The 22,497-nt window shown below is 35.9% G+C and overlaps 1 protein-coding gene across 2 annotated transcripts in view; it reads left to right on the top strand.

Moving 5' to 3' along the window:
• Positions 1 to 18,136, top strand: part of LMBRD1 (LMBR1 domain containing 1) — a 63,979-nt gene extending 45,843 nt beyond the window's left edge. For both annotated transcript variants that reach the window (XM_064412322.1, XM_064412321.1), the window contains exons 11-16: positions 43 to 145; positions 1,247 to 1,351; positions 1,794 to 1,943; positions 6,408 to 6,483; positions 15,919 to 16,010; positions 16,171 to 18,136. In XM_064412322.1, coding sequence (XP_064268392.1) covers positions 43 to 145; positions 1,247 to 1,351; positions 1,794 to 1,943; positions 6,408 to 6,483; positions 15,919 to 16,010; positions 16,171 to 16,290 — 646 coding nt within the window. In that variant the 3' untranslated portion in view covers positions 16,291 to 18,136. The remainder of the gene's footprint in view (positions 1 to 42; positions 146 to 1,246; positions 1,352 to 1,793; positions 1,944 to 6,407; positions 6,484 to 15,918; positions 16,011 to 16,170) is intronic.
• Positions 18,137 to 22,497: the final 4,361 nt, after the last annotated feature.

Raw genomic sequence — 22,497 nt, 5'->3', positions numbered from 1 at the left:
GGGAGAACCACAGTACTTACCCAGATTTTCTAATTTCTGCAGTTTGGACAAAGCTCTGCATTCGGCTGGCTTTGACTCAGGATTTATAATTCTGGGAACTAATCTGACCAATCCATTGAATATGTTGTTACCAGTTCTTCAAAGAGTAAGTAAAGAAGTGGTGATATACATATGTAAGGATGCTCTTCCATTTCCTTTTAAACTTCTCCCCAAGTGATTAATTAAAACAACGTTGTCTAAATGTGTGTTCAGTAAAAGCAAGGCAGCTTCCTTACTGACTTCTAGTTCCTAGTTGCTGATATGAAAATCTTGGGTGAATGGAATCTGGTTTGGGCAAGGAAGGTGGTGCTTGAAACTGATTTTGATGTGATGAGAATACAGTGGCAGATGAGAAGGATAGCAGTTGTAGTTAGTATGCACAGAATAAAAGCAACTTTGTCCCATGATCTGCATACATTCTAGTTGGTGTACTGGATAGCTTAGGACTTTTTAGTGAAGTAAATGCAACTTCTCACTTTTTAATATATTGCACATTGAAAAATATGCAACATTGACTGTATTATAGTAAGGCATTAGTCTTGGAAGCAAACCCAACGTAAAAACATGCATCAGGTAACTTTAGTAGAGTTGGAAGGACCAAAGTACGCATACAAATTTGAGTTTGTCATGAGTAAACTGAGAAAAAGAACAACTTCAAAATTAATCAACCCTTTATTCCCCCTCCAGCTGAGATATTTCTGTATTCTTGGTGTAATGGGTCAGCACAATGCATTGCTTCCCCGTGGCTTTTAAAAGTGTTGAACATCTAAGCTTGTAGTTCACTGAGAAGAGTAGTGTTCAGCAGCAATATTATCTCAAGCTTTTATTAATGTAAATATAGGTTTTGTATGCAAATATGATCAGAAAAATAGTCACAAATATGCACTCCTAAAATAATTGTTGCCACTGTGGACTTGTTATTCTGTGGGTGTATTTAAAATAATTATTTCTTGGTCTGAAAATATGTAACACTTCAAAATTAAGGCATGTCTTAAATTGATGAAAATGCTTAATGTTTTTCCAAACTAATTGTCTAAGCTCTATTAGCAGCAACCTATGTTAGTTGTATTTGGAGTCAGCCATGTAAAACTCTAAAATAGGACTCTGACTACCTCAAATACAAGCTATAGAAGTAGAAGCTACTTACTTTTTAGTGGGAGAAGAGCTTTTCTTCTTGTCTTTTTAACTGCTTGTGTTCTTGTTTTAGGTTTTTCCACTTGATTATATTCTTATCACAACCATTGTTATGTACTTTATCTTCACTTCAATGGCAGGCATTCGAAATATGGGAATATGGTTCTTCTGGACAAGGGTGAATATAACTTAATAGTTTAGTTTCTAATACTCAGATATTTAAAAAATGTGCTCTTGAATATATTTAAGATTTTTGTATTGCTTCATAAATATGGGATGTTGCCAGTAGCATTGTCTGTATGCCTAATGAGTGTCAAAAGCCTATTGTACCATTTGCACTGCTTTTGGAAGGTGTTTCATTTTATCAAGTTATCAGACTTTTGGGCCATTAATACAGATAGAACTTAATTCAGTTAAATATCTGTGCTTTGAAATTTAGGTAAATACACCTGAAAACCTGCTTTGAACCACTGGAATTAAGTTGCCAGAAGATAATTTTAGCAACCTCCCACTTCTGGCAGTAGAATTAAAACTTACTTGAAGTAAAGAGGTTTTTGAATGTCTTCAGGGGAAAAAAAAGAGCTATTTCATTGTATTAATACGTGTTTTTCTACTTTTAGCTTTATAAAATCAGACGAGGAAAAACTCGACCTCAAGCACTCTTATTTCTCTGTATGATACTTCTGTTGATAGTTCTTCATACAAGTTACATGATTTACAGTCTTGCCCCACAGTATGTAATGTATGGAAGCCAGAAATACCTGGTTCAGGTGAGATGCTTTTTTGTTTAAATTTTATTTCCTGTATTAAAAATGTACTGTTTTCAGAAACTTTGAAAGTCAGACGCATTTGCAGTTTTCAGAGATTTTGGTAGGCAATTCTTTAAATACTAGTAGGGCCCTTGGTAATACACAAGCCAGAACCTGACTGTGCTATGTACTACACAATTTAATTTCTCAAGAAATGAAGACTTAGTCATCCCAAGCCTTTGTGTGAAACTGAGGTTTGTTTTACTCCTTCTGATAAGACAGTTGTTAGCTTCCACTAGATTTTGTACTGGTCTGCTTAGTTTGCTGAGTAACTGCAGGGAGGATTATTTTGAATATGTAGGGCTGTGAACAGAATGAAATCAATCCTGTTCCACAGCTGATTGTTTTTACCATGACAAGGATAACTTGGTACAGTAGAAAATAAGAAGTTGAGGGGAGCTAAGTGTATGCAGATTAATGACATTTTAGGCACTTTGGACTGTCCACCTTCATGAAACTCCATGCTGTTCTTGTGCGGTAAAATGTTCTACAGAATTGAGCAATTAAAATTTAATCTCTGCTTTTGTTATTGCACTTTTGTGTATTTCAAGGTTTTGAAAAGTCTTTCAACTACTGTACCTGAAGAATTGAATTACTCAATTACATCTTAGTTTGAGTGGCAGCCTGCATATTTTTTGGCAAGTTCAAAGTTATATATCAGAAGCATCTTGAGAGGTTTCATGGATGGCTGTTTATTAAGGTCTGGTATCTTACAGGGGTAGACTTCATCAGATCTGATCTTGCAAATGTAGACAACTAACCAGGTTGTGAACTGGTTGCTTATTCAGGTGCAGTGAAGTCAAGATGCCTTGGTGTGCTGTTTGATGTTTATGTCACAAAGACAAAACAATTGAGCTGGAGTGGTCAAAAGAAAGGATTTAAATGACATTGAAGTGATTGGATGCTGCTTTGAGCTTTTGGAATATCTCTGTAATTCTCTGGGAAGACGTTCCTGTGGTAGGAGGACACACATGCTTTACAAAGGAAACCCCTGCTGACTTCCTTCAGCTGCAACAAATTAGTACAAATTTGTAACTTATTACTATCAGTTATCTTAGTTTGAACTAAGATATAAGAACTAAGATACAAGAACTAATTCTGTATCAGTGGATACAGAATTCTTGGGGCAAAAGGATTAGGAGGAAAAATTGAAATTAAAGTAGTGTTAAATAGGCTACAAGATAGGAACTTGCTCAACTTAAATGTGTTGGTGTGGTAGGATTGTCACTGCAGGAAGTGGAGGTCTCAGCAAATGCTACTTTACTGCTGTCTTTACATTTGAATTATTTGATAGTGGGCAGTTGGTCATCCTGATACCAATCCAAGCACAGTAATAGAATCGCTGTAGGGAATGTGAATATTTGTTTAGGAAGTGTAATGCATTTTATTAGGTTTCATGCTAAATATACCTAACACAAAATAAACATGCTTAGGTGTGCATTGGCTCAACTTGTCAGAATTAGGGTAGTGGTAGCATGAAACTACAATGAAAGTCAGTTTAGGTGTGTTTACATAGAACTTTATCACAAAGTTTGTAGATAGCATGGAAGGTTTGAACAGAAAAATAATAAAGACTGTAACTAGCAGTTTGTTTTGCTTTATGAATAAAATAAAATGTGTGTATATTAAGGGAGGCAGAAGGATTGAGACTTAAACACTTGCATGTTAGCAATTTATGAGAAGAAGTATCTGAAGAAAAATACATGATTTCTGAGAAAAAAGGGTCAAGAGAATAGAGCACAGCAGTAGAAAGGCTCTTGTCATTCTTGCAGCTATTGCAATATAATCCTGGTCAGCACTGCAAGAAGGATTAGCTGGAATGGTTGAGTAGAGCTGTAACTTTCTGTTTAAAGGATTACAAAATGTTCTGGTCAAGATAGGCATCCTGAGACTTCAGGTTATGTCTCATTTCAAAGAGCTGTGTTTCAAGTGCATAATCTAATTTGAGTAGAAACTGGTTTTATTGTTAAAATAACATGAGACAAAGAATATGCTGGTAAATTACATCTGGGCTTCTCTGGCATACCAAATAGATAAAAGGTTTTCTGAAAACATCCTTTCCAGGAGCATTTCAGAATGTATTAGAAACATCTTCTGTGTCTGACTACCTTGGAAACTGGATGTTAAATTGTGATATTTTGAAATGAGGTGAGAGGGAAGCAAGTTATTTTTCTGTGGAGGTAGTAATGAAGACGTTCTTAAGAGTTATTGAATTGGTGATTATGGATTTAGGAGTGTCCAGGAACATAATCAGGAGCAGGGCAAGTGAACTAGGCACAGCAAGCTTCCTGATGATAACGAAGAACCCTATGCACCAGCTTATTTGACAGTCCAGGTTTTCATTGTGCTGTCACACTGCTGTTGATTTCATCCTTTAGAATAACACCACTGGTAACCAACAGTGTGTAAGAACCAAGCAATAAATGAGCATTATTCCAACAAAGCTTAGTGGATGGATGGGCTGATAAACGTGTATAACAGTCTGGTGGCTCATAGGCTGTGTAAAAGGAGCATTTCCCCCCTCTGATTTGCTCTACAGTAACTCCAAATCTAGTAATGTGTCCAAATAAATTGTTATCACAATCTGTGGTAATGCATGGGATAGGTTGGGTTCCTGTTTGAATCTTGGACTGTTTCCTTTGGAGAATGTTACTCTTAGCAAGAGCTTTTAATTTGGAAGTGCTGGTAACTTTTCCTTTTAACTGAATATATATGTGAAAGTGGAGCTTTTGTAAGGCAATTAATATTAACTAGACCTGGGCTACTTGCTTTATTAACTCTGAGCACTGGTGTGTTCAAAGCATGTGACCCCAATTCATCAAAAGTGTCTTCAGCTGTGGTGTCTGACGGAAACTTTTGACAATTTCTTCTGCATGTTGTGCCCATACCAACGGAATCCTTCTGTACAAATTTGTTCAACTTTCATAGCTCTTCAGACACCAAGGATAGCTTAGTTTTGCTTCTTGCAGCAATTTGTCTTAACTGTTAATCAGCAATGACTCTTTGTGAAAGGTTATAAAAACAAAGAATTGTATCAACATCTAGGTTACCTTAGCTTTCTAGCAAAGGTATAACTTTGCCCATATTTGAGGTATAATTCCTATTTCTGTTCAGTAAGGCCAACAGTTATTTTACCTTTGTCTGAAAGAAAGACCACTGCTTGCTGATATTTGTCCCCAGTGGACCTTTAAGACTTGATTGATCCAGACAGGAATTAAAAAGCCAGTACTTGCCATAAGCAACATGGATATTTTCCCTGGCTTGGGACCAGAACAGCAATGATCACTTTGGTTCTTCAGTCATCACATAGATAATTTGGAGGAGTTAAATTGCAGGACCCAGAGTGTCTCTATTGTCAGCAGCAGGAATCCAGAAGTATCATCCCTTGGATGGCTAAGTGTGGAAACAGATCTTTTCAAGTTCTTGGTCCTTAACATAAGCAGAAACTAATCATGTAGGTGTAACAGGTTGTATCCTAACCCTTTATATAATAGCTTGCTATTTTCAGAAGTGTCCAAAATGTGTCAGCTCCTGAAGCACACATACTGAGTTACTGTCCGTAGTTTTGTCTCATGCTTGGCCTTGATGCATCCTGCTTTCAGCCTTGGAGTAGATGGGGTAACAGAACACTGAAGTTTTACTTTGGCAGTACTTGTACTAAAAATGTCTGAAATTATAGGAATGTTCATGGAAAACAGTGATGTAAGACCTGGAAAAAAGCATAATTGTTGTCAAACAAAGCCCATAGGTCTGGCTATTGTTGTATCTAAAGTTCTGTTAATATGGTTAAGTGAGTGAAGGTAAGGAAGACAAAACTTTGGAATAGCTATGTTGTGATTGTTTTGTGCTTTTGGTGTGCCCCATGGAATTTTACAAGGTATGATACTGTTCTTTTGAAACAAGTGTTTGCTGTGACTTGGGGCATTTAAGAAGGTGCGTTTGGGTTTTCAATAGTTTACTTAAGAATAATTTTTCTTCTTCTACTCTGGCAGTTCAAGTATGTTGCATGCTACCATCTGGCTTTTAGACCAGAAGTAAACTGTATTCATTATCAATTCTAAGAACTCTGTGGTGACTTCATCACCAAAGTTGATTTTCAAATTAATTTTCTGCACAGTTAAAAGGTTTCATTTCAGAGCTCAAGTATATTTTTCACAAGTCTTCAAAAAGAACACAAGCTATTGTTTTGTTAATGAAATCATACATAGAAATGTTGTTTTACTGCTCACAGCTTACTTTGCTTTCAAAAATAATGCTTTTAAATAGTCGATGAGATAATGCTGTTCAAAAGTAATACTTTTAAATAGCCTATGAGATTTAAGAATTTTTTTAAATTAACTGGAAAATATATTTGGTTTCTGCATTATCATTGTCTATGGAAGACCTGGTAGACTAATGTACTAATTTTCTGTATTTATAATGCAGAGTAATAAGACAATTGATGGTCAGCCAGGGAATGTGACACTTGTGTCTAAAAACTGTGATGCAGATGCACCTGAAGGTAAGATAAATTTATTCCTTGTATTTCCAATGTGATAAGTGCATGCTCAGCTGTAACAAGCAGCTTAATCTCTGTCTTCATAGCTTCCATTTGCCTAAAATGAAGCTTTGATGTGTAGTTAAGTTAAAGATGCTTTATTCATTTGAAGGAATTACTATTTTTAGTAGAAACCATGAGTTACAAAGCATTCCAGTTAACTTTAAAATCTCACATTTGCTTTAATTGTGTGTAGAAGATCTTAAAAATAAACCCCAGCTGGTGAATAGCTTAGCATTGGAAGTGCACTTCACAGTTTGTTTATCATACATGCGGACAAGTATTCTATTTGGTCTCTCAAGGTACTCAGGAAAATGAAGGTCTGAGCTTCTTGGTAGAGCTTGAGATTCTCAGTGGAAACTTACAGATAAGAGAATTACATAATTTTTAATGAGATGTAAATGTGGGCTCTTCCATGAGCAACAATACCAGTAGAACTAGAAATCTTAACTCTAATTAGAGAAAAATAGTCTATGCTGGAGATTATAGGGAATGATAAATTTTCTCAGCTGTATTAATAAATACCCCCTTTTTGACTGTTACTTGAGCAGAAGATGTATTATGGTTATTCTGGAGTTAAGTAGTGACTAGCAAGCAGATGGAGAATGCTGGAACGCTCCTTGACTTTCCATCTATGCCGGCCTTAGTGTTGATATTTTTCTTTGTGAGAAAGACTAGTAATGTTTTATTTAGTGCTTACTCCTCTATGCAACTTAAGTAAGGCTGTGAATGACTTTCAGCCTGGTTTTATTAAAAAGCCAAGCTAATTGAAATCATGCTGGTTTTATTTTTTGCAGTGTTCCTTTATACTTCCTTTCCCTCTGCATATATACAGTTTTTTCACAGTTTGAAGTGCAGAAGCCATTGCAATACTGATAGTACTCTTTAAGGTCCTGATCATATTGATTGCTAACACTTATCTCAGCATAAGAGTTATAGTCTTCAGAGTGGTCCAGATTGTTTTGAACCCAAGCCTTCAATTATTTTTACTCTGGCCAACTTTCAGCTCTTCTGTATGAACAACAGCTGTATTGTGTGTGCATTTCTATCCTTATGAAAATGCTTTACAGTGTTAGTTAATTCACAGAAAAGATAAATAGTTGTCCTGTGTTCTCCTCCTATCAGTATTCTGTAACACCTGATTTTTTGACTGCTTCTTGAAGTTCTTAGTAGCCACTCAGTTTTTCTCTTTTGTTATTGGAAAATATGAAAATTTATTTTTATACTAGTAGAGGTGACTAGACCATTAGTTCTTTGTTCTTTGTTTAGTCTGTCAAGCCAGGTCTCTTCTGCAGGGCAGTCCCCTTGTATTTATGCTTATCTTCAAATTTAGTATGTGTGTTAGTCTCGTTCCTGGTAGTTCATATCATTTCCCAAGGGTGATTCCCCCCCCCCCCCGTTTTTTCCCCATACTTCAAATCATTAATCATTAATTAATTAAATTTTGATGGCTCTTTTTAGACTTAATGCAGTTTCAAGTATTTAGATATTTTGATAAATATAGTTGTTCAATTGAAGTTTAAGCCGTCCTGTTTTTGTGACTAAAAATAGAAACTCAGGCAAAATTTAGAAGAGCAAATGTGTTGCCTTTCAAAATGAGATCACTTTTGTCCAAATTGTACAATTGTTTCTTGTTAGCAGCTTCTTGACTAGGCCAGTATCTGCTGAAAGCAGAATATACTCACAGGCATTGATAAGCATGTTAGTCTTGATCTTTGTGAGAGAAATTAAAATAGTCTGATTTACTCAGACTTTGCTAAATTATAGAAACTGAACTGTGATTGGATTTAAATAAACTTACTCAATTCCACCCATACTTCAGTTTTTTTGAATACTTCTAATACTTTACATGATTTTCTTTCTTAGTTTACTTTGATCAATGGAAACAATATGCTGATGCTTAAAACTAGTGTTCTGATGTACTGAACAGAAGTTGGTCTGTGTAAATGATAGCTTTGGTTTGTCATCATCATCATGTTGTTACAGTGACTATCTCTGAGTCATGGTCTCCTTTCTTAATAGAAAAGAGGTGAAGATGTTGATATGCTGTCCTATGCTGAGCTAGTACAAGTAGAAAATGGATGGATATTTCCTAAATATCAATGTGATCAAAAGGCTTAAGTGGAGTTGTGTTAACTGGCCATTCATGTGTTTCTATAACTGAAAGAAATGTTTATTTTGTAACAATCAACTTTAAAAAAAAAAGTTGCATCAGTGAAAACACTTCAATGACTGTTTAATCCAGTCAATTTTAGAAACTGGAGATGTAATCCTTACCTTGGAACACTTGGCATTTTTAATAGCTGGTAACAAAACTAATGAAAAGTAGATGCTACTCTTTTCTGTGATCAGACAGAGCATTTTGACAAGTTATATTTGTTATAGGCAAAACAAGCCTAAGTTTTTAGTGTTCAATACAGCTGGGCAAAAATATCATTTCATTATTTTCAAGGCTAATGACAGCTGAAATGTTGGGTCCACAATTCAGTTGAGTATAAGGTAAGGCAAAGAAGTTCAATTATTTATCTTGCAGCAGGATTGTGTTGAAAACTTGGTATAGGTTTAGCTTAACAGGTTAATGGGATTTAATGTAAATGAGCAATGACTCTGCTGTGAGCCTGAACTATGAGATCTGACAAACACTATCTGCCTCTTTCTAGATTAAAAAATCTAGTTTTTAGGCATCACTCACTTTAAGTTCATAACTTGCTCTGAATCCCTCTTGGATCCTCTTCCTTCATTGAGGAAATGAGCCTTGCCCAAGGCCTTTTACATGCTGGGTATAGTCTATCTGCTAGGCCTTTTCATAGACCTGTGGTGATTTGGAGTTACATGTGAAGTGAGGGGAAAAAAATCTCATTTCTAAGGCTTTGAAATGACTTAATCTGTGTCATCTTTTAATACACTTATTAGGTAGAAGTGAAAGTGTTTAGGACCTCAGGCTTTATTTTTGCCTGAATAAAGACTAGATGTAGACATTACTCAAGCTGGAAAAGAGGACCAAATACAAATGCCAAAACAGGAACATATTCTGTTTCTCTTCTTGAGAAATGCAGACCTTGCAAAGGGAAACCACAAGCAAGTTGCTCAGAACCCTCAATATCAGTAATTTTGTATGAAGAGTTGTATGACTGTAGGTTATCACTTCCAAACTGTTGTTCTAAATTAATTGGAAAAGTTACAGAATGCTTTACATAAAGTAAGGATTTTAGTGAGTACTTCCCATTTTCCTGGTGCTTTGTGAATGACCTCACTGGTACTTTACCCTGAATCTGTACACTTTCAAAGTCTTCTGTAACCATAAGAACTCCATCTACATAAGCACAGTGGTGCATGTCTGAGCACAGAAAGGCCTGTTTGGCACCTGTAAACAATATGAACAGCTAAGACTGCTGTAAATATCTTTTTGCAGTTGTTCACTGGCGCGCAGGTCTAGATATGTCAATTCCCACAATTATTTTTCCTAAAGGAGGAGGTTTTGATAAGAATGAGAATAATAGGCTATGCTGTCTGCTGCTTCCTTTGTAGAGTTTTACATCTGTGTTCATCCCTAGAGTATTGCCTTTGATGTTTATCACTGGCTATATCTTTAAAGTAATTGTTTGCCTCTAGTTACTTTAAAATAAGTTTTTGAAGGGAGTGTCAGAAAATGCCTCTTAAAGAACTTCAAATTTAAGGTGGCAATTCAAAGGTGTGAAGTAACAATTACTTGTTACTTCACACCTTTGAATTGCCACCTTAAACCCATGTGTTTTGCTTGTCACCTTAAACCCATGTGAATTGCTTGTCTTTAAACCCATGTGGCTAGTGCTTGTAATTAACCTGAATTGTATACAATGTTTCAAGGGATCTCTACTGTCAACAAAAGCACTGAAGATACTTTTTCTATCAGCAGGCTGATCCAATGGTTTATTGCTTCCCTGTAGAAACTAAGCATTATCTTTTTGGAATTAAAGTGGCTTCAGATTTAGCTTTTGGCTAATGCTGTACCTTTTCACTTTATACATGGACTTGTAGCATTAGTATTTTCCTCACTTGAGGGTACTTAATAAACATTAAAATCAAGTCATCCTTTAAACTTATGAAAAATGAGATTAACAGCTTTAGCTCTTCAAATCTCCTTAAATGTTTTTCACCTAGTCTATTAATACATGCAAATCTTGGCACCCTCGCAGATTCTCTGTAACCAAAGTGAAATAGAAACCTTACAGCTGGGTGAAATTTTGTATTAAAATGCCATAACTGTGCTAGCAGGAACTCCAAATCTAAAATGGCCAAAAAAGGACTGGCAGGCTCTCTGAATGTGTAGGGGGAAGTAGTGAAAACTCTTGCTGTGTTTAGCTAAAGTTTGTGCTTGGTTGTAAGATCCAGAACCTTCTTTCTACAGCTAAGTCCTTCATTCATACATAAATGCAAATCCTGTTCATACATGTTGCTTCATTTAAATTTCACTGTTGGGGAAAAAATTGTGACACCCAGATCACTCAATAGGACATCATTTTTATTATTTAGAAGTAAGAAAGATTAATTAAGAATTAAGAACTGTTTTCTTCTTTAGGCACAGAATCTTGGAGGATCCTACTGGGAGCCTCCTTATGCTATAAAGCCCTGCTAGCTGATGTGACTTGAAAATTCTCCAGCCATTTAACGTAAACATTCATAATGTGTAATTATCATCAAGAAATTTTGTGACTGCTGCAGTTGTGTTCATGTCCTGTAAAATAACTGCAAAAAGCTATTGGTTATCCAGACTTGTAACTTTTGTTACAAAATCAGATCTATTTGTTATAAAATCAGACTGATTCACATTGATTGCATCACTTTTCTGTGTGTCTTGTTTTATATCAGGTTGTGTTTGATTTGCAGATAGACCATAAGAAGTATCATACACAATTTGCCTGTAGCTTGAAGCACCAAAAAACCACAAAGTTTACTTTCTAAATAATTTGTCTCAAATAGCTTTTTCAGGCTCCTCATTAGTTCCTGGTTTCCAGGTTTCTGGCTCCTCCTTAGCCTGCTAAATACTTTCCTTTGTCAGGATTTGATTCCAAACCTACTGAGCAGCTTCTGTTGAGTAAGGTACCTTTTTGGACTAGACTTTATCTGGCTATACTTTTGGTCTCTACAGGTCTAATTTAGCTGCCATCTCACTACCACTTCCAGCTAAGCAAAAAAACCTGCACTAAAGTCAGACACTGGGATGAAACAGCAGGCAGCTTTTTCTGCTTGTATGTTAGACGTAGATTTTAGAAGATTTTTAGATAGCTGCAAACTGTTGTTTAGCATCTGAGTGATTTCTGTTGTGCTGTGTAGTACTTCAAAGTGCTGTCAGCTTGAAGTGTTGGAAGCTTAGTGATTCACATCTCTAAGTGGGGAGTTATTGTAGCTACATACAACCAGTTGGGAAATGTTTTCAGATCCCTGCTATATGTGAGTAGTATGTGTTCCACTATGCTTTTCAGTCTGATAAGGGATCAAAGGTGTAATTTTATTGCAAAGTTAACCTTGAAGCGAGTGGTCCTGAAGCTGTTTAATACTGGCATTATTGTGCAAGCTGAATGAGCGGTGAATTGAAATTTAAACAGTTTCTGGGAGAAGTTAGCTGAGACATAACTGGTATGGGATGCCACAACCCAGAAGTTATAAAAGCTTTGTTTAGGTGATTAATTTTAGCTTGTGAAACCAGAGAAGTAGCAGCAGTGGAGGGGCTGGATTGTCAAATACAAAGACAGGCTCAGCTGAATGAGGCGACTATTAATTCTGTGTGTCTGCATATATCACACCAGAGAAGAATATGGAATAAGTGGGGATATGCTCCAATACTATATTAAAAGAACACTTGTAGAAACCAATTAATTAGGAGCAATTAAGAACATAGTCATTTTTTGCTGTTTAGCCAACAAGAAAAGAAGAAAAATCCTGTGTTTGTGGCTGGGACAGCTGTTGCCTGCATTCCATGAATCTGTTTCCAGAGAAATGTGGAAATGATAGGTGAAATGCAGTCTTTACCATAAACTTCTATGGACTTTGGAAGCACTGGAGTGACCTGAACACTAGGAAATATTGATTAAGATGTTAGGATGTGAGATGATATGTACAAAATGGGGAAAATTTTAATATACCTGTTAATATCCTCCTGTAGAGACTCCTGAAGTATGCTTTGTCTCAACAATTTGATCTCTGATACAAAGCCATACCTACAACCTTCATACAGCAGCTCCTTTTTGCAATGATTTGCAAAAAGCTTGATTTATTGACAACAAGGCTTTGATTTTTTTGGCAGCAAGGCTGTATGAAATAAGTATTCTTAGTTTTCTGAAGCTATGCCTGCAATACTTCTAGGGTCTGAAATTTTGCAGTGCTTAGGTGTTCAAAAACAGTAAGGACGCAGCTTTTCCTTTGGAAGTAGTTTTGAGTGTATTTTAAGTAAAACTAAGTTCTGTGTGAATCTGGGGACATAGACTTCATCTGTCTTTGGATAACATTCTCACTTCGGGGTTTTCCATCCAAAAATACCATTGTTATTTAGATTTGTGTTGTTGCAATGTCTACGTTCATGTAATGATTTTGAGCGCACACGGGACCTAAGAGGCAATCTGGTCCAGCCCCCCAGCAAAGAGCAAGTAGAGCAGGTTGCTCACATCCATTCAGCTTTGAATTTCTGAGGGACAGCCTGCTTCAATGTTTACCTATGCTGATTGCCTCCTACTATTTAACAAGAGTATGTCTTGCTGCAGCTCTGTCATCTGTTGTCTTGTTATGCAGGTCTAGGAGGAATCTCATTTAATATTTAAGGTCCCCACTAGATAGTAGAGGCAGCAGTAAGACACACCTGCAAACACCTTTACTTCAAGGTGAAAACACATCTTCATTGTCTGCTGTGTGCTCTAAGCTGTTGCAGTGGTCCTCCACTAGATTTGCTTCAATAAGTAAATGCTGCTTTTGTACTGGGCAGCCCAAAAGGGCACCATTGCAGATGGCAGTTTGTCACAGTGGAAGAACTGATCAGTTTCATGGACTTTTGCTGCATTCCAGACAGTGAAGCCTGATACTCAGTTACATTTCTGAGTTATAGATAAATAAGGGTAGCCACATGTTCTGTTTGTTTACTGGGAGGTGAGGTCGCTTTCTGCACAGTTGCATTTTATCTGGCCAGCCCTCAGCCTGCACTACTGCATGGTGTCATATTGTTCCAGGTGCACGGCTTCAACTTTGAGAACTGCTTCAAGGGGCTTGAAAAACAACCCTTTGCTAAATCTGACCATCCAGTGTGTTGGACCTCTGCTATTTATTTCTCCCCAGTTTGATCTGTGGATTTACAGAGGGCATAATGTGTTTCATTGTCTAGTTGATTAATAAAGAGGTAAAACAAGTGGTACAGTATTGACTTTCAAATAATGCCAATGTTTATAAATTATATTGTTCACAACAACTCTTAACTCTTCCCTAAGAAACTATTTCCTTTTACATGCTTTTGTGAAAGCTCACTGTGTTTTGAGATGCATAAAAGACAGACTTCATCAGTAAGTTTTCATAATTTGAGTTTTCAGTGCAAAAAAATCATGTTTTAAGCTTTAGTATCTGGCTTTGAACAGAATTATCATTGTACTTCATCATAAACTACCTAATTCACTTCCTGAAAGAAGCCTTAATTTGAAAATAGCACATTAAGTGTAACTATTTCTTACCATAGTGAAAAACTTTATCAGTGAACTCAAAATAGTTGACTCTTCTGGTAGTAATGACTATTCACACTTGTAATTCTTTATTTTAAAAATTGCTTTGTCTTGAATCCTGGCTGTTTAGCTTTGTTCCTTGGTCAGCACTACATATGTACATAGAATGTGTTGTGTTTTTTTAAATGGTGGCAGGTATCTATTGGAGGCTTGGTAGGTTTCCATGTGGACTTTTGTTCCACATTATCAAGATACATGTAATATTCACACTGATCATTCTGGGTAGAAGTAGATAGCTTAATTCAGGCTTTTCATTATAACTTATTCTAAATTGAGTCATATGAGGAATCAGTTGATGAAAAATGTCATGTCAGCCTATTAAGTAACATTTGTTCAGAAACAATAGCTAAAATTTAGTTATCTGCTCTTGTAACATTGCACAGAAATATTCTCGCAAGGTCAAACTATTCCAAAATATTTATCATCATCTGTTTAATCCAATTATTATGAAGTGCCATCTCAGTCTTTTAGTTGTTTTTTAATTCAAGTAACCAGCTGGAGAGCTGCAAATGGTAGTCTACAATTCTTAACTATATCTTCACATCACCGACATTTCTTTCTTAGATGGCTGCAAAAAGCGAACTATTTAACTATATAAGTAGTTATACTCAGAGCTTTAGAAGGCAGGAAATCTTTACTTCAACTGCACCTGGGGAATATTTTCCAACCTGGGGTCTGAACTGAGGGACAAACAGTTTCTGGGTTTTCCTTACTTTCTCTGGTGTTCAGCATGTTTGCACACCAGCTCCTACTCTGTAATGGGCTTTAGGTGGGGTTTGAGGCAAAGTAAGCATAGTATAAAAAACCAAGATGACCAACCAGGAACTGATATTTTACCTTAGCATGAACTCAGTGCATGCCCTTCCTTGCATTTGAGAGATGAATGAACTGGCTTGTGTGTCCAGCTGACCATCCTCTAGCATGACCCCTTGAATGCCACAGGTTCAATGTCCTATACAAGCCTTTACACTCTCTATCTGCATGTTGGAAATCACTTGGAAATATGATTCTTAATTTTAAAATCTCCCAGTTAGAAATTAAGGAAATACACCCACATCAGAAAATCCTACTTCAGTATTCTTGTTGTTAGAGGAGTAAGGTTTAACCAGTACAGTCAGGTCGTGTGTACAGATAAAGCTTCTGTTATCTGGATGCAAAAGGCCCGGTACATGTTGGAGTTTTTTTGTGTACATGTAATTGACTTTTGATTTTTCAAAAAGCTTATGTAATCCTGGTAGAGAGACAGTTTTTCGAAGTCCTGAAATGTGTATGTTAATCCAGAACCTGCTTTGTATGGCTGTGGTTTATATAAAACGGGAAGTGAGTTCCCTTTTGGACCAAATTCTAATTAATAATTGACACATCTGCATGAGAAATTGTTCCCAGTAGTAATAGGTTTACCTATGTAAATTGTAGCTTCATGTTACACGGTCACTCCCCCATAGCAAGTGTCCCTTTTGTATACCTTCTTGGTAGTAGGGTAAATTCTCCTCCTTCTTGGTAGGAGAGTAAATTAGATGTAATAGAGCGTAATTGTTTTGCAGAGTTAAATATTGCTAAATGTTGCTAAAATAGTATCCTACTGTATGGTATGAAGCCGATTTTGTTAATCAGTGTTAACTGTGTTAACTGTGTTAATCAGTGTTATTTCCTTTCAATTTAGATCAGTGTATTGTCACTCGGACATACCTCTTTCTTCATAAATTTTGGTTCTTCAGTGCAGCCTATTACTTTGGGAACTGGGCATTCATTGCAGTAAGTACTTGAATTTTGGAGACCTCTGAATCAAGTTGGGTAATTTACAGTAGTTGTCATTGCATCATTTGTATCACAACACTACAATTTGTTTTACTTACATTGCCCTTATATGCCCCTGAACTGGATAACAGTAACACTTTCTACTTTAATTTTGCAGGTCTTTTTAATTGGATTAATTGTTTCATGCTGCAAAGGCAAGAAATCAGTCATTGAAGGTGAAGTAGATGATGATGATTCAGATATGAGTGATGATGAGCCGTCTGTTTATTACCATTGACAGCCTTTTGCCTTCAAGATGAAAAAATGTCAGGTTATGTTGAGAGTCATGCCCATGTGGAACTCACATCCAGATAAGCATCTTTGCACCTGTAAAAATAAATGAAATTAGTGTACTCACTTGAAGGGATAAAAAACCTGAATATCCCTTTGAGTATCACTGTTAAATGAGATCAAATGTTGAAGCTGACTTGGAGTAATATATAGAAAATATTGTTTTATCATAAAACATGTGTAACCTTCTGATGTATAATTTGATGAACTGTTGTAACTATTTCATAATTCACAATGCTTTTCTGTTAACTTAGATTTTCTTAAATACTTTCATGCTGAACTTGTAGGACTTTTTTATTCATAAATACATAAATACAACTAAAATCCTGCAAAACAGTGAAAATAGTGCAGGAAAGATTTGGATGAAGTTCACACTCTCAGAAGGACTTGACTTTTGTATTAGTTTTTCTGGAATTTCTGTATAATACAAGAGCTAACAAGAGACTGTCCATTAAAGTATGCCAAAAATATTATTTAAATGGTGAGTTTCCCATCTGTGAAAAGTAAGTAATTTTCATACTGTGATCTCCACTAAGTTACCGTGGAAATCCTCAAGTAACTATGAGATGGCTTTTGCTCTCTCAAAGGAGATCATAGTGTAAATTACAATATTCAGCACTGTTGCAGTGTTTTAGTATGGTTCAGTTCTGAAACTTCCAGGTGCCTGATCTAGTCATAACCAATGGAATTATTAAGATGTGATTAATTTTTAACTTATTTTTCTCTTTAATGCAAATTGTCTAGTTTGAAGTTCTTTCAATATTTAAAGTAAATGTTGTCAACTTGTTTACAAACCAATATGTTTATATAAACACAGTTCAGAAATATTTGTCATTCGTGTTGTCTTTGTGCATTAATCTTATTTTAGCTATATATAGTTACTGAGCTATGTTTCTAAGGATGAAAAAAATCTTTATATACCCTTTGACAGACTCTGAAAGAGAAAATGTTTACAAGGACAGGTTAAGCTTCTAATGCTACCTGGGAGACATTACAAGTCTATGCAAGCACATGGAAATGTTATTCGGTAGTCTTTTATAAGACTAATTGTGAAATAGTTATTAGAATGTAGGGTAGTTATTAATATTATGTCCTGCTTTCATGTTTGCAAGCACTAAAGTTATTTCAAGAACAATCTGCCTATTTCTGCAGTATTTCAGAACAGTAGGCTCTCAGGAACTTCTAATTTAGTTTCAGTATTGGAGGAGGTCTTAGGTGAGTTGTGTAGTTTGTGCAGGAATGCAGGGGACTAGTGTTTGGAATATAGGAACAAAAAAAACCTGATGTCTTTTAACAAGCTTTCTGTGCCAACTGCTCCAGTAATATAAATGTTGATGTGGCAATGTGGAAGAATCACACACAGAATAAGCTGAGTTGGAAGGGACCCACGTGGATCATAGAGTCCATCTCCTGGTGTTGTAGGTGGCTCATAAGCTGAAAATATGCTTTCGAGTCAGGTCTGCTCAACTAATATCAATCAATCAGTTTGCTACCAGTGTGACATTTGAAAGGGCAGAAATGTATTCAAACACTGAGAGTAGGTACTGAAATTTGACTAGGCAGTCTGAGCTGTCTGACTAGAATTAGCTGAATATTATTTAAACATGACAACTGGGGAAACTTGCAAGGAATTAGTTATAAGGAGTTCAAGTAATTCAAACAGAAGGTAGAATGTGATGGTGACTGTCTGGAAGCTGCATCCAGAGCATAGGAAGAACTTGGAGTATACTTATTTGTAGATGGCCTGGTGGAAAACTTACATGAGCTAATTTAAATAAAGTTAACTGCTCAGATGTCTTCCTTTCTTTCTGATTCATTTGTCATCTTCAGTTTTAACCAAAAATTGTCACTTCCTTCTTACAGGTTTGTTTGTAACACAGCTTTGCAGAGTTATATCCATTCTGCCCTAACTTTGCCTGGGGGACATCACTGCTCATCTGGGGAAGATTTTTGGGAAGGTGTTGGTTTTGTGCCATGCAGCTGCTTCATGCTATGTGCAGGCCTAGGGGATCACTGGCCAAGATGCCTGGCCAGTGCCTAGGTACATTTTGTTATAGCTCTCTCCTATTTCTAGCATTTCCTTAATTTCCAGGAATTTCTCCCCAGTCCACTTCTGTTTCCTGTCTAAATAATCTATATGCAGTAATACAGCAATCTGCCTTTGAAATGGTGACTGTCTTTTTAAGTGGGGGATTCAGTAAGTACCAGGTCATTTTATCCAGGTATTAATCAGATTTATAAGCAGCCCATTGTTAATTGCAGCTATCAAGAAGCAGGCTTCTCTAGAAGAGTTCAAAAGTTACTTCAGACATCTGCTGTCACCCTTTGTCATAGAAGCGGTAAATAACTGCCAGCATTCATAATCAGAATTATTCGTCACCTGCCACATCCTCACTACAGTTTTTCAGGAGTTCAATGAACCATTTGACTGACAAGATTTTCCAGGCCCTAATGTAATTGTAGTGAATACACACTCAAGAATTCAGCTCTAAATGCTTCATGTACTGGAAACTTGACTTTTGGATCTGTACCGTGCCTTTAAAATGAACTAGAGGTGTTTTTGAAGTTTACTCTGTGAACTCTGACTGTTTTTCTACATCCATTATCACCCAGTCAAGAAACCTAGCAGTGAAGTTTAAGACAGCTGTGACCTAAACTACTTGGCTTTGATCAATACTTGCAGGAACTTCCAAGAAACAGAACTTCCAGTATATTTTCATTCTAGTTGTCTCTTGTGCAGTCTTAAATACTTGCAGTTAGAACAATTCATTATTTTTCATCCACAAAGTGATAGTGCTGCTATTTTGAACTTTGCAGTCATGTTACAATAGTATTCTACCATGCAAGCAAACATTTAATATCCTCAGCTGAGTCTTCATAGATCTGTTTTCTTGTCTAAAGTCACTAAAAGGCATTAGAATTTTTTCACTACTTTCTTTAAATAAGTGATATTTCAAATCCATTTCTGAAGTGTGGGCTTTCAAAACGTCTGTAGTGCTATTGTCAAACTTGCCTTAAGTTACCTTTGCTGTTGCACTTTTCTAGTTAGACTCTACCATGTTGGAGGCTCATGACCATTTAGAAACTAGGGAGCCTTAAATCTTGCTGACATGTCAAATAAAACAAGATTACTTGGAATATGTTGGACGGAATTCAGCAAAGTGTGCCAAATAGTTCCTTATTTTGCTACTTGGACTACAGTGATTGGTAATTTATTCAGAGTTCCAGGTCATAAGTATGATAAAGCCTGTAATTGTTTGCTTGTTCCATATCTGAAGCTGAGAGTGTGCTGCAGATTCCCAGCTGGTTGTCAGAAACAAGTGAAAAGCCTTTCCTGGTAAAGATGAAAAGAAATACCTGCTAACTTTTTGTATTTTCTGCTTTAATTTCAGGAAAATGATTGCAGGGTAGGCTTGAGATTTTTGCACTGAAAATTGTAATGTACTTCTGGGTAGAGTGTACCTGTACAAGAGCCATGCTGCAAAGGATGGTAATTGCATGCTCAGAAAATTTGACTATTTAAGCTGAAAGCTAATGAACCTTTTCAATGCTTATGATTTGCTTCTGAATAATCAATGTAGACATAACTATGCAGTTTCTTTGAGATGTCTTCTACTGCTTAGAAACTATATTTCTTGGGTTTTCAGCTGTTATTTGGCTTTGTCAACACAAGGTATGAGTTGGACAGTTTGAGTTGGCCTACAACATAGTTTTGAAAAGCATTACACACTTGTAGAGACTTTTATGTGGTTTATCCTAAAATAATGCTAAGTGCTGTTATGCATAGCAGAGGTACAGTTGAAGTGTTTAAGGTAACTGGTGAAGTGTACAAGGTAACTTTTTCCAATAAGTAAGCAGATATTCAGCCCTTATGACTGCACTTATACAGTTCTGGGCAGAGGCAGGAAAATAAAGCCTTGCTTCTGAGATAAAGCAAAGGAAAAAAGGTTTATCCCTTTCTAAAATTATCAAAATATTATGAAATATTCAGGCTGTAACATATTTCAGGATCTTAGGTTAAAGATTATAGTTCATCTTGAAAATACTACTTATATTAGTGTAGATCTGTTCTCCTGTAACCTTCTGCAAGGTCATTTTTCTTGCAGATAAAGCAAAGAAATGAAATTGAGAATCACTATCTCTTCTCCTGAAGCTGTGTCTTTTGAATGCACTTCCCAAAAGAAATAAAAGCCTTGTTTTGATTGTGGCAAGATACAATTTTCTATTAATACTCTAAACCAAATTCTGCTTCTAAATTAAGATACTTGCCAATTCTAGATAATTAAATGCATCAGAAATTCTTCAGCTTTAGTGAGATGTGGTTGTTACAGAAATTATCTGGAAGCTGGACTATTTTTAACTTCCTTCTATTCAGAGAGGTTGCATGAGTGATAGCACTTCAGTCAAATTTATAGCTATAAAGAGAGTTATTTCTTCTAAATAAACAATTTAAGCACATGTAACACGCTGTATTTACAGCTGTCTTCCAGATTTACCTCTAGAAATGTGGTGTATTTAGGAGGTCAGACAGAAGAATTTGGGTTTATAGAGGATGGGTAATAGTGGTAAGCCACAGAACTAAGTTTCATGATCCTCCTGTATTGACATTGAGTCCTTATTTTGCATGTTATAAACATCTGTGTTTTCTGACAAAGAAAATAATGCAGGTTGCCTATAAAATAAAACAGCTTAATTTTTTTGAGCATTTTTGCAGGATAATTTCAAAATCCTAATCATGAGAACCAAAAATCTTGCATAAAAATGGAGATTGTGAGATATTCAAAGTAAATGTGAAGCAGAACAAGTGTGTAGTTCCTACTGAAATTCCAGTCTGGATATGGTGCTTTTCACTAGAATGTGTGGAACTTCCTCCAAGGAAGTAAAATATAGATTGAGGTAATATCTTTGCTTCTGCTAAACTGCCTAAACATTAATCATGACATTTGACATTACCACTTGTGGTATTTCTTCATCCAAGAGTACTTCAGAGTCAGGACAGCAAGGACTTGGTGTGAATGAATGTGATATTTCTCACACACATAAGCCCCTTCCCAAATGTACAGCCTATGGACTTATCACTATATTAGGCTCTTGAAGTGTCCTGGGACTTAAATATATTTGATTCTGACACTTAGTATATTAAGTTAAAGGTACCATTTATATCCTAAGTTCAGAATTATAGAATCATTTAGAAAACTTGGAGAAGACGTTTAAGATTATCAGGTCCAACAGTAACTCTAGTGCTGCCAAGTCCACAGTAAACCATGTCCCTAAACACCACCTCTACATGTTTTTGAATTCTCTGAGTTTTACTTGGTCTTCTTTAAACTTTTAAGTTGGAAAAGTGTCAATCTATGTTCTTATTGTATGCTACCTTTACAATCTTTCCAAATAAAAATGGTAAGATGACAAGTATGTCTGATTTGTATGGAATTTTCTTTTGGAATGGGTTAATGAAGAAAACTTCAGTTTATTTTAAAGAAAAGTGTTTTGTTCTATCTTGATATGCAAAGTCCTGAATCTAGAACAGCTTTTTTTTTTAAACTTAAAAGTTAATTTCTTAACAACGGATGCATCTTTCTAGTACATGGAGAAAAAAGAAATTGTAACTGAAAAATACGAACTCTAGAGGATTCCTCCTTTTCCCAGCTATGAGGCAGCTGATTTATTTTTTCAGAAATTTGTATAAAAGAAATTATATTTTTATTAATTTCCTTGTCTGGAAAGATAATGCCTTTTTAGTTGTGCAGAGACTGATAGCAGAATGTTCTACAGTATGATTTTCAAAAATGTTGAGTGGTACTCCTACTAAAAACGTCAAGGGTTTCAGATCCTAGGGGATTTGGAACATGCTGCTTTGTGCTTGAAGTACTTAGGGAAAATATAAACTCAACTGTTTTCCTTTCTGTTCATGAAGTAATTAAATATATTAAAAACTTACTTTCAATGAATGCAGTTTAAAATGCTATCAGTTTTAGGTATTTGAAATTACATTCCTGAAAAGTTAATATTTGACTAATTCAATCACTGTAGATCAGGTTTCAGACTTACCTGGTCTTGTCCCTGGAGAGGCAGCAGAAGGGTACTGTCAGAATTGCTTATTATAGATCAATTGTAATCTTTCCTGAACTATTTTTGAGCATAGAGTTAAGAG

The sequence above is a fragment of the Passer domesticus genome, chromosome 3 (assembly GCF_036417665.1).
Source record: "Passer domesticus isolate bPasDom1 chromosome 3, bPasDom1.hap1, whole genome shotgun sequence".
Lineage (NCBI taxonomy): Eukaryota > Metazoa > Chordata > Aves > Passeriformes > Passeridae > Passer > Passer domesticus.
The sequence above is the reverse complement of the archived record's forward strand: the minus strand, read 5'-3'. Positions and strand labels throughout refer to the sequence as shown.